The sequence below is a fragment of the Typopeltis vanoorti genome, chromosome 19, assembly GCF_054136105.1.
Source record: "Typopeltis vanoorti isolate ZY-2024b chromosome 19, IOZ_Tvanoo_1.0, whole genome shotgun sequence".
NCBI lineage: Eukaryota > Metazoa > Arthropoda > Arachnida > Uropygi > Thelyphonidae > Typopeltis > Typopeltis vanoorti.
This window is the reverse complement of record NC_143567.1, coordinates 17,670,532-17,683,112: the sequence shown is the minus strand read 5'-3', so window position 1 is coordinate 17,683,112 and position 12,581 is coordinate 17,670,532. Positions and strand designations below refer to the sequence as shown.

Genomic DNA, 12,581 nt, shown 5'->3' with positions numbered 1-12,581 from the left:
TTTCAAATCCATGTTTTTTTCTAACTTTCCATAAATGATATTTTAATTCATTAATTATAAAAATCAAAATTCTCTTCCCATTGCTGACAGGTGGTGGGTATTGTAAAAAAATAACCTGTTCTGCTGTAAATAGTGGCATGCCCAACACATTACATAATCTGTTCCAAATACACAGAGCATGAGGGCAGCTGTAGAATGCACATTCTACTGTTTCCAATGTCTGTGCAGTTAACCTAGTGGCTTTGCGCTTCGCAACCATATGGCTGGGGAAGGAGTGTCCTAGGTTCGATTCCCGTCGGTGACGTGAGGAATCGAACCTAGGACCCCCCCCCCCCCGGTTAATCTGGGGATTTTCATCCCTCAAGCAGGCAAACTGGCCCTGTGAACACACACGGATCTACAGCCATAAATACTTAAACCCCCATGAGGGGGCTCAACTTGCCCCAATAGGGATAGAGGAGAAAAGGGAGGGAACTCCATATGAATAAATAAATAAATAAACTGTCTCCAATTGGTAACAGATGTCACAGATTGGATCTCTGATGTTAAAGTACCTCCATTTGATGGCATTGACTGGAAGGTGACCGTATGCAATTCTCCAAGCAAGATCCTTCCTGTTAGGGTACCCTTGGAACTTCATCAAGTTATGAAACAAAATATTGTTGTCAGTACCCAACTGTGGAACTTTGCAGCGAAAGAAATTAAAGATTTCTTTATACCAAATTTTACTTTTATTAATGGAAAGAATGTCAGTTCCGGAGTGTTATAGCAGTCTTAGAGTTAAGCACAGAGTGTTGTAGTATTCTGGAACAATCTCAGCTTTTGGACCTTTATAATCATTAACTCCAGACAGGGAAAGATGAAAACCCAAGTAGTACCAGAGAAGGTCTATGCATGTGTGATTAGTTTGCAATATTTTATGGATTTTTGAAGCCGTATTGCTTAAATAGCAGAATTTTAAGACTGGAAGTCCAAATCCTCTATGCTTCATTGATAGTTGAAGAAATTCCTTTTTAACTTCTTGGTATCGACTAGACCAAAAAAATTGCAGAGGTTTACTATATAATTACTTTTCTTCAGCTTCTGTGATATCTGTAATATTTATTATGTACAACTAAGCAGGAAAGATTATGGTTTTGAGTACTACGGCTTTCGAAGAAAAGGAGAACAGCCCTATTTTCCAGTCTTCTAACATTTCCAAGTTCTTGGACTGGGTAAGTGGAGAAGGGAATTCCAAGTATAATGAGGGGTTCTCTCTTTGGAGGTATTCCAAAAGGAATGTCTCCATGATCCCACTTTCCATAAGCTTTTAATTTTGTCTTGTCTGCATTAATAATTAATCCGCTGCTTTTGCTGAATTTTTCCAAAATACCAAAAAATATATATATGGAATCATTATCCTTCAAAGTTCCTACTACATCATCAGCATATGCTAATACCTTATTTTCCTTTTTAGTTGAAGGAACTGTTATTCCTCGCACAGCATGTGTATTGTTGACTTGTTGTAAGAAAGGTTCAAGAACCGATGCAAAGATCAGTGGACTGAGAGGGCAACCTTGCTTGACTCCTTTTGGAATTTTTACTGGGTCTGACAGGACCCCATTAACTAGGAGGCAGGTGGTTGAATTGGCATAGGCTCCTTTGATAACAGATAGCAGTTTTTTACCTACACCAATTTGCTGGAGGATGTGGAATAGAAAGGGATGCTGGACATTATCGAATGCTTGAGTAAAGTCTACTGATAGCACTGCCATCGACTGCTTTTTTGTGTTAACTAAGCAGATTAGATCACATAGAAAAAATAGATTAAATTCTACTGCTCGACCTGGTACTCCATACACCTGTGTGCTTTTAATTATTATATTTCATTCCCACTTTGAGCCTGTTATTGATAATGCGGAAAAATATCTTGTAGTCAGTATTAGATAGAGAAATAGGTCTCCAGCTGCTAATTAAGGTGTGATCTCTATTAGGTTTAGGAATAAGAACAGTATGGTTTGCTACAAATTCACTTGGTATGTGTCCTGATGAGAGAAAGGAATTAAATAGTGTAACTAGAATGGGAAGAATAAAATCCCAGGCCTCACGATAAAGTTCCATCCCTAGACCATCAGGCCCTGGAGATTTTCTTGTCTGGCATTCTTTATAGGCTGTGGTAACTTCAGATGCTGTAATGGGTCTGTCAAACCCATCTTGGATATGAACAGGAAAGCCATTAACGTTCCAAGAGTTATAATTTCCAACAGCACTATTGTCTTCACACAGACTTTTGTAGTGTTTTTGAAAGGAGTCAAGGATGTCTTTACTAGTGGACATGTCTTCTCCATCAACTCCGATTTGAGTGATAGTCCTTTCTTTGCGAAATTTTGTAAATTGTCTATTGGAGAATGCAGCTGAAGGGCTGTCTGCTAAGTGGTGTTGTATTCTTATCTTAAAATTTCTTTCTTCTACTTGTTTCTGTCTTTCCAGTTCTATCTCTATGTTAATGTTTCTAATGATGTTGCTACATTCTATACCATTGCATCGGTTTGTTACAAACCAGCTTCTCTCTTTATACAGATCTTTCAACTTTTTCCTTTTGAGGAAAGCCTGTTCCTTTCCCCATTCCATCATATTCTGCTTCACTGCTTGTTTGAATTTTAACCACATATCCCAATTCCAGGTAACATTATTCCAATTCAAACAGAGGGTCTGGAATTTAGTTGAAAAGATCAACGGAAAATTTGGTGGAAGTCTCCATGGTTCAAAAGAGATCTTTACTTTTTCCATGCAGTGGAATTTAAGTATAACTGGATTATGATCTGACATGTTGATATCAAGATATTTTATCTGAATTATCCTATTTATAAGGGAAGAAAAGATATAATTCGATCAATACGAGTACCGATACCTTGATTCATGTATGTGTATGCCTGGAGATTAGGATTGTGAATCCTCCATATGTCTACTAGTTGAGCATTGTCAAGACATGTTTTAACTGTGCATATATCCCACTTTTCCACTCCTGGGGTGTCCTCCTATTTTGTCTAATGTGGGGTTTTCAATACAATTCCAGTCTCCAACTGCAGTGATGTAGTGGACACCATAGACATATGGCTCCAATTCCTGAAAGAATTTTCGTCTGACTGTTCCATTGGATGGAGCATAAACATTTATAAACCTTATTACACATCCACAGTATTTCCAATCTATTGTCAAGATTTGCCCTTCTGCATCCCTTTGGATATTACAGAATGACTCAAGGAGGGGGACAAGAATAAGAACTCCTACTCCAGCCCTGTTAAATCTTCCAATGCTCCAATAAGAAAGAAGTGGATATCTATCTGTTAAACTTTTTATATCTGCAGAAGTATGTTTCTTGGAGAAACAAAAACCTGATATTGTGGCATAGTATTAGTTTCCATATAGCTTCTTGTTTAATTTGCCTATGGAATCCTCGTACATTTAATGACGCAATGTAGAAAGGAGATGCTATGATTATTGAAGTGTCATTGGTAAGTCTTTAACTTCTAAATTTTGGATGAACCCGATGAGATCCTCAATCGGTGAAGAAGCAGTTGTGTAATCTGCTTCTTGTAAACTGTTTTCCAGTTTTTTACAGTTGCTTTCCATTACTTCAATTTCATGGCTATCATTTTTGATTTGGAAGCTAGTTATTTTCTTTTCATGTAGATGTTGCAACTGTATTGAGAAAACTTTGAATCAGTAAACTTTATTATATTTTCTTTAATTGTATCTCTTGCTTTCTCTTTATTAGCATGAGTTGTTTCTTCATAATCCATAAACTCTTCTGAGACTGAAGGGTTTATGGATTATGAAGAAACAACTGATTTGGTCATGCACTTTTTGTCATTTTACAAAGTGTAGTTTGCTTAAAAGTGCCGTCTTTACTAGACTGAATTGGAAGATCTGGGAACTTTTCATTATGCCTCTCTGATATATATATATATATATATATATATGGTGTTCTAATTGGCTCTGCAGGAGCTCCCACTTTCTAAAGTTCTAAAAGGACAGGTGTTAACACGATGTTCAGAACTTTCGCATTTCTGACAGGGTTTCAGGCACTGATTAGCGATATGTTTAATCTCCTTGCAGTTGAAACATTTAGATTTGGGACAGTTTCCACCTAAGTGATCGTATGAACCACAACCCAGGCATTGACGTTGTATACTGCGGGATAGTTTACCATAACTCGGGTTGTACCGATGTCGACAAAATTTGGTACGGGCGTCTTCATATCCATTATGAAGGTGGCATCACCAGAAAACCAATTTTGATCTTCACTTGACAAACCCTTTCGTATATTACTAATCTTACCCCATTTTGATAATGTCTGTATAAGAATTTCATTACTATTCTCTATATATTCCACCAGAAATCTTTCGATTTTTACTGTTTTTACCTGGCTCCCAACCATTACAGGAATAACTGTGCTACCTTCGAAAATAAAACCCTGTAATAGTTTGTCCCTTGTTTCCACATCTTTAACTACAATTAAATATTTCCCTTCACTGTATGGGGTGAAAGAATAAATCTTGTTTGCACTGACTATCTCTTTTAAAACCTTAGTTACCATTCTCGCTTCTTCACATCCGGGAATTTCAATTCCTAGAGTTTGCACTCTTGGAGGAATTGGTACCATTATCTCAAGTGAGAAAAAGACTATAACTTCTGCATTTAATTGGAAGAAAAAAAAAACTTTCAGTCATAAAACTGAGAATAAAATAATCCCGTGATACAGAAATAATTCTACACCACCAGCAAATGTTTGTTTGAGCTACTATAAATGGGGGCCATGATACCGCTAACAGTAATCCTGTAATGCAGATGAAAACTGCACTACCTGCAATCCTAATATTTCTTAAAAGAAACCAGTGCTAGTGGGGATGAAACCACCACTAGCACCAGTAAGTGCTAGTGGTGGTTTTTAACCTTAAAGTTAAAAACAAACGAAAGAAAGAAAACCAAAGTACTTATCTTGCTGAAAACCGAGATTCGACTTATTGAGGTCTCGTTAGTGGGAGCCAGACCCACAGGTGGTGATACCAAGGTGGAAGTAATGGCGAAGTCATATTTACTTATATGAGTTGCCAAAAGGTGTCTTATCTTATTAAATTACTCTGGATTTAGAGAAAGATGTTAGAAGTTTTTTCTTTAGAAAAAACTTGGTTAGACTATAATAAATTTAGTTTAATCCTTTATCCAAGTGTAAGAAAACAAAGTTTGCTCCTGAAGTATCTTCATGACTGAAGCAACTCGTGATAAAGGTGGACCAAGCTCTCATCACTACTTGTCTTAGTATCTCCCATAATGCGAAGCACGTTTCCTTGCAGACATATAATGCTATGCATTAAGGGAAGGGCCACTACCCAGACCGGTTTCGACCTTTATTAAGGTTTCGACAGTGGAAGCCAGACCCAGAGGTGGTGATACTAAGGTGGAAGTAATGGAGAAGTCATATTTACCTATATGATTTGCCAAAAAGGTGTCTCATCTTATTAAATTACTCTAGATTTAGAGAAATATGTTGGAAGTTTTTTTTCCACTTGGTTAGACTATAATAAATTTAGTTTAATCCTAATCCTATTAAAAAAAAACAAAAAAACTTCCAACATCTTTCTCTAAATCCAAAACAATTTAATAAGACAAGACACCTTTTGGCAACTCGTATAGGTAAATATGACTTCTCCATTACTTCCACCTTAGTATCACCACCTCTGGATCTGGCTCCCATTGATGAGACCTCAATAAAGGTCGAAACCAGTCTGGGTAGGGGCCCTTCCCTTAATGCATAACATTATGCATGTGTGCAAGGAGATGTGCTTTGCATTATGGGAGATACTAAGACAAGTCATGATGAGAGCTTGGTCCACCTTTACCACGAATTGCCTCAGTCCTGAAGATACTTCAGGAGCAAACTTTGTTTGCTTACACTTGGATAAAGGATTAAACTAAATTTATTATAGTCTAACCAGGTGGGAAAAAAAAATTTCCAATACCCTTCCATTGTTTACTAATCCAAGTTGTTTATACATTTCATCACCACTTTCCACATTCCCAGGCCTATAGCAACATACAACTAAATACATCTTCCTCTCAATCTCCACATTACACCACACTGCCTCGTAACCACTGCCACTATTTCCCCCTTTCATATCTACCTTATATGGACTTAATTATCTTGCTATCATCAAGAGCACTCCCCCCCCTCTGTTCTTCCCCTTTCTATTCTTGCGAATAATACTGTACCCTTCCATTTCTATTCCTGTTACGATATCATCTTCATTCAACCATGTTTCACTTATTCTAATGATTTGTGGGCAAATAAACTCATTCAAAAGAGATGAAACCATTTCATCTCTTTTATTCATGATAATTCTGGCAATTGTAAACAAACACAGTAGTTCATTTTTAAGTCCTACCCAAGCCATGTGTTGATTGTGATTTTCCCACTACACCTGCCCGATCACCTTTATCACTGTTTTCCCCATACATCTGCTCAATCTCAACTTCCCCGCCCACATCGCAATATACTCCATCTTCACACACATTCACTGCCACTTTCAACATTTACTCTCTCTATACCATGACTCCCTGTCCACCAGGCCCCCCCCCCATTTCTCTGTTCCTCTTGTATTCCCGTTCTCTCTTCCTCTTTCACACTACTACTGTTTCCACTGCCAAGCACTAATGGCTCTTCAGTACTATTCTTCTGATTTTTCCTTTCATCCCTTTCTTCTGATCTCTGGCATGCATCACATTCTTCATTATGCCTCTCTGATATATATGGTGTTGTAATCGGCTCTACAGGAGCTCCCACTCTTTTTGCAAAAGTTCTAAAAGGACAGGCGTTAACACGGTGTTCAGAAGTTTCACATTTCTGACAGGGTTTCAGGCACTTCCACATATTATACTTCCATCCAGCAATACTTTCTTCAGCACACTCACTCAAAAACCATTTAAATGCAGCCTGTCATGTCTGTATAATTTCATTCTACCCTCAAACACATGCCATACATCCACAAACTCCACTCCCTTCTCCTCACTCAGCTTCGCTAGCATACCATTCATTATTTTGGCTCTCTGTCACAACTCATCATCATCATATCTAGGTAACACTGATAGCCTTTCCTACTACACTACTATCTTTCACTCTTCTCAATGGACTCCTGATATTTGTCCTCACATCCTTCTTATGTCCACTTTTTGCAAAAATTGTATTTCCTCATAATTTTTGAAAGATGTTTGGAGATGCCTTTGACATCATTAAATCACTAGTTACCAGAGCACACAAATTCTGCTCCTCTGAAGAATCTCTAAACCAAAAACTAGAAATAATCAAAAATACAGCCACACTAAATGGATGCAATCTTAAAACAACTCAAAAAATCATCAGTTACTTCCCCACACATCGACCTAGACAAAAAGAAGTCAATAGGATTCCCATACCTTATGTCAAAGGCATCTCTGAACGTCTTTCAAAAATTATGAGGAAATACAATTTTGCCACTACTTACAAACCCATCAACCAGATCTATAACTTGTTACCTTCTCCTAAGGACAAACTCTCACCTCTGATGTTACCTGGTGCTTATGAGATCCCATGCTCCTGCAATTTGTCTTACTTTGGACAGACAGGTAGATCTGTTCACAGAAAATCACATTCGTCTTTTCAAGCCACAGAAATCTGGTCTCTCTCATCATGGAGTTGAAAACCCAAACCATAGGATCCATTGGGAAAAGTCGAAACTTTTACATAGATCTTTATTTAAACATGAATGTCTATACAAAGAAAGTGCTGAAGCCCTATTACACAGACCAAATTTAAACTGCAACTACATTCTTACTATTCCTAAAGTATTGGAAATTGTCATCCAAAATTGTGTAAAATAGTCTCTTTATATATGTTTTTTTTTTTTTAATTTACTTCTATAACACATTACTGCAAGCATATTTAGATTCCATTGTAATCATGAGCCCTAACTGTATGTTATTCCTAGTATTGTTTGAATTACTGTACTGAGGATGTCCCAAGATACTTGGGATAAAATATTTACGTATTAAAACTAATCACTATGGTTATAGGTGTGTTTTAGTGACAGAACTTTAGAGAAGTTGTAGAATTTGCATACAGAAATGGGTAGACAAACAAGCTATACCATGCAAGGAGCTGAATGGGTTTACTAAAGGAATGTCATGTTTTAGCAATTTGGTCATATTTTATGACAATGTTACGGCTGAGTAAGATAAAAGAAATGGTGATGATAATGTTGGATTTTTATGATATTGGCAACAATATGGTAATGTTGGATTTTTCTAAAGTGTTTGAAAGGATACCACATGAAAGGCTGTTGCATAAACTGGAGAATATGGGATTGGAATATAAACTCTTGACTTGAATCTGGGGATGGTTGAGAGAGATATCAAAAAGAGATCTACAGTGGGTGTGAATCTGTCAGATTTAAGGTGACAAGTGGTGTACCTCAGGATTCAGTCCTTGTACCATTATTGCTCAATCTATACATTAATGACTTCAGGCAGGGTCATATTGGTATATTGGTGGAAAGGAATTTGAAGTTCAAAGGTCATATAGTAAAAGTTGCAAATACAATTCAGAGGATAATTGCAATGTTGAAGTGAACCTTGACTTGTAAGGATACAGAAGCTATTTTGCCTCTTTATAAGGCTTTGATAAGACCATGCCTGGATTATTCTGTGCAGATTTGGCCTCCCAGATTCCAAGGGGATAAAGAAGCTGTGAAAAGGGTGCAAAGGTTGTATTGGATAATATACACCAGGGGTCAGCAAACGTTTGAGACAAAAGAGCCAAACCTGTCCCTCACAACAATTTAAAAATTATTCAAGAGCCATAAATATATATATTTTTTTCAAATAAGGAAAATTTAAAGTAATATTATAGTAAATTTATAGTAATATATAACAAGTTATAATATTAATTATATCTTTATTAAATGAAGAAAAATTCACACAAAAAATTGTTCTCATTAGTTTTAATCAGTGTGAGCAATGAGCTTGCATTTCCTTACAAAGTTTCTGTATGTCCGGTTTGTAACTAGTCGTTTTTAATTTAAGGCATGATTCCAAGTTGGCATCAGTAATTTGGCTCCTCAATTTACATTTAATGAAATTCATGTTAGAAAACGATTGATCATATAAATATGTAGATCCGAAGATACTGAGAACACCAAATGCAAATTTTTTCAACTCATGATACGAGTCCGGAAGACTATTCCAAGTATTAAAATTAAAAATCATTGAGTTTGCCTGCGCTCACTTATTAGTCACTTTGTTGCTCTGCAAATGACCTCAGATGTCAAGGCATCCTAAAACCTAATCCTAATTAGTTACTTTGTTTGGCTGCTCTGCCTACCATGTGCTCAACCATCCCCTCTACTCCTTCTGTATACCCCCTCCACGCGTGTTTTCCCCTCCCTGACATGGTGCAGTGCCACAAAGTTTTGCGAGACCTATAAAACAAATGAAATCACCATTATGTGAATAAAATCCTTTAAAAATTTTATAAATGAAACTATGATAGTTTTATTTTCATTTTCAATTTTACTTCAGAGCCACATGTACGTGCCCAAAGAGCCGCATGTGGCTCGCGAGCCGCAGTTTGCTGACCCCTGATATAGACTGTAGACACTAGCAAACAGGAGAAAGAGGGGGTGATACAATTGAGACTTACAAACTTCTGAAAGGGTTGTACTGGATTTCAATTAATGGAAGTCTCCCATAATTATTGCTCGCTTTACATTTGCCAAACTAATTTGCCTGAACATTTCCAGCTCACTGCAATCTATAGTTCTTGGTCTATAACAACATTCCACTAAATATACTGTCTTATGAACGTCCATTTCAACCCACATACCATGGTTGGTCAAGTGGTTAGCGTATCTGCTGTCCAGCCACAAGGCTTTGGGTTCAAATACTGCTGTGCAGATGTTTGTGATTGTCTGTGAAAATACTAGTGGTGGTAGTGGGCAGTAGATGGCATTAGTGTAGATGATGAGGTTGTTGCGGTTGGCTGTAAGTGGATTGAGTGGTGGAAACGGGGAGTTGTAGAGTAGGAGTCCTCCCTCGCTGAGTCTTTGGATTCCTTGGAGGTGTCACATAATAATAATTTTAATCTCACTTATGTAAAAGATATTTGAGTTTATTTATTTATTTTTTTTTTAAGCTTGCATTGCTTGTTATTAGTTTGTAAACATAACATTATGTTTGTTTCCCCCTGCCTATATTCAAAAGACTAAAACTATGAAAAATAGGTAGGGAAATAGAAAACATCAATTACATTTTCATTACTGAACAGTTTACACATATTAGCTATTTAGGTCCACTTTTTAGAAGATAGCAGATTAAATATGGAAATAGATAAGGTTCATGTGCTGAGAAGTCATTTGAATAAATTTATATCGAACATGAGATATGTTAAGTCCTGAGGAAAATTAAGGGAGAAAACAGTAGGCATCACCAGTAGAAGATCAATTTTAAAAACGACAGTATCAGAAATAAAACTCGATGTTATTAATATTGTTGAGTTCTTATCAGATTAGTTCTGCTTATAAAAGGATATTTATGTAGAGTGAGAGAGAGAGGGGGGGGGGATGAGTGACATTCCTATAAGGTCTTCTGCTATCATCAGATATACTGGTAAAGAACATCTGATAGCAGAACATTGCATTTCCTTAATATTTCTTTTTTTAAATTTAATTTCAGTAATTTCATTTTTTTTTCTTCTTCATATTCTCTGTACAGGCACATTATCTCCAATAGAAGTGTATGGGATAGAACTGTTTTCAAACCAGTTCAAGAAAGTTTGGGTGGTCGTGTAAAAATTCTTGTAACTGGATCTGCACCTCTTGCAAGTAATACTCTTACTTTCTTACGTTGTGCTTTAGGCTGTGTGGTAAGTTTAATAATATTTTAAAATGAATATTTTGTGCATTTTTAATATTACTTTTCTGAAGTTTCTATTCTTATTATTTTAAAAATTGAATAAAATAAAATCTATTCTATTTTATTTTATTCTATTTTTTTTATTTAATATTTTCCCTTTGTTAAGAAACATTTATATATGGCAATAGCTGCATTCAAAATAAAATATAACTTTAAAACAGGTAATTTACTTTTCTGGTATAGCACATTCATTTATCTTATTTAGTAACAATTTTTGGCTATAAAATTAGTATCATAGTGCAAAAACTGTATTTATTTACTTACTTACTTTAGTGGTGCCCACCCACAAAAAAGGTTGCAAACTTAGATTAGTGTAGGTGGATTATAAGGATTTAAAAATTTTTTTATTTAATTATTTTACATAATCTGGAAACTTCTAGGGAGACCAAATACTTCAGGTTCCCAGTAAGCAGAGCATTCTCACACCAGGCAATAAAATTGATTTCCCATCTAATGATATTTAGAAACCTCCATGCCCATAGCAGGATATGAACCTCAAGCCTGTTGATTAGATAGTGGTAGGCTAACTTGGTAGTTAGCCTACCCACTATCCAATTTTGTTTTGCTTGCCATATTTCAACATGTAGCAGTGATTGTGTTGTGTGATGTTATGGAGTGTAATGCAATGACATTGTGGCCAGGTAAGCAGATACAAAAATGGATAGTGCCTGAATTTCAAAATGGCAGAAGTGATAGGATGATATGGCTTCCATGTGTCAGAGTGCATAACATGATTGAGCTGGTTATGAATCCCAATAACTCAAGGCAGATAGATGTGGAGAAGAATTTTAAAAAGAAGGTATTTAAGGAATGGAGGAGTAATTGTTAAGTATTAAGCTCCATCTATTATAAGGATATATGGATATAGTCAAGGGATATATTGGGATATATTCAAGAATGATGGATTATATCTGAATAATATGGCAGAAGACAGTTGGAGAAATACATATAGAGTAGACTCTCACTATAGCAAACTCATAAAGACTACTGGAATAGTTTGTTATAGCAAAGTGTTTTAGCACAGTGTTGTGCCTAGGGAAATTGGTCAGAACTTTATTATAGAGTAAGTTTATTCTAGTAGTGTGTGAGCTGTAGTAAGAATCATCTGTAACAAGGTTCTGATTACTCTGGGTTTTGATTTGCAGTGAACAGCCAATATCTAAAATTTGTTAATCCTTCTGATATAATACCTGTTTCTCTTAGGTTTCATGTTAGCACTTTGAGATTTAGTGTCACTTATTGCAATAATATTTATACAATACAGTTCCTTGATTTCCTCGTGAAAATCAAGTGTACATATGCAGATAAAATTATATGTGTAGATACAGAAATTGCCTATTACGTTTGTTTACAAATGCCATAAGGTGAATGAAATTGATACATTGATCTAGTTCACTGTCCAAAAATTGTCAGCCCAAGTGAGACGTTGGTTGAGGATGGCATCCTCGCAGGAATAGCGATCGAGGAATATTATGTTTTATATGAAAACAGACAGAGGGAAACAGAGGAGTGCTGTTGATGGCAGCAAGTTATTCCCCATCCAAGATTGGAGATGCAAGGAAAAAACAGTTGTAATGGTTTTAATGCAGAATAGTGTG

At 36.2% G+C, this 12,581-nt stretch overlaps 1 protein-coding gene across 1 annotated transcript in view; it reads left to right on the top strand.

Moving 5' to 3' along the window:
• The window catches only part of LOC150095885 (long-chain-fatty-acid--CoA ligase 1-like), a 335,143-nt gene that overhangs the window by 215,630 nt on the left and 106,932 nt on the right, over positions 1-12,581 (top strand). Inside the window, exon 13 of the mRNA XM_090409654.1 lies at positions 10,783-10,933. Within this exon, the coding sequence (XP_090265780.1) occupies positions 10,783-10,933 (151 nt within the window). The remainder of the gene's footprint in view (positions 1-10,782; positions 10,934-12,581) is intronic.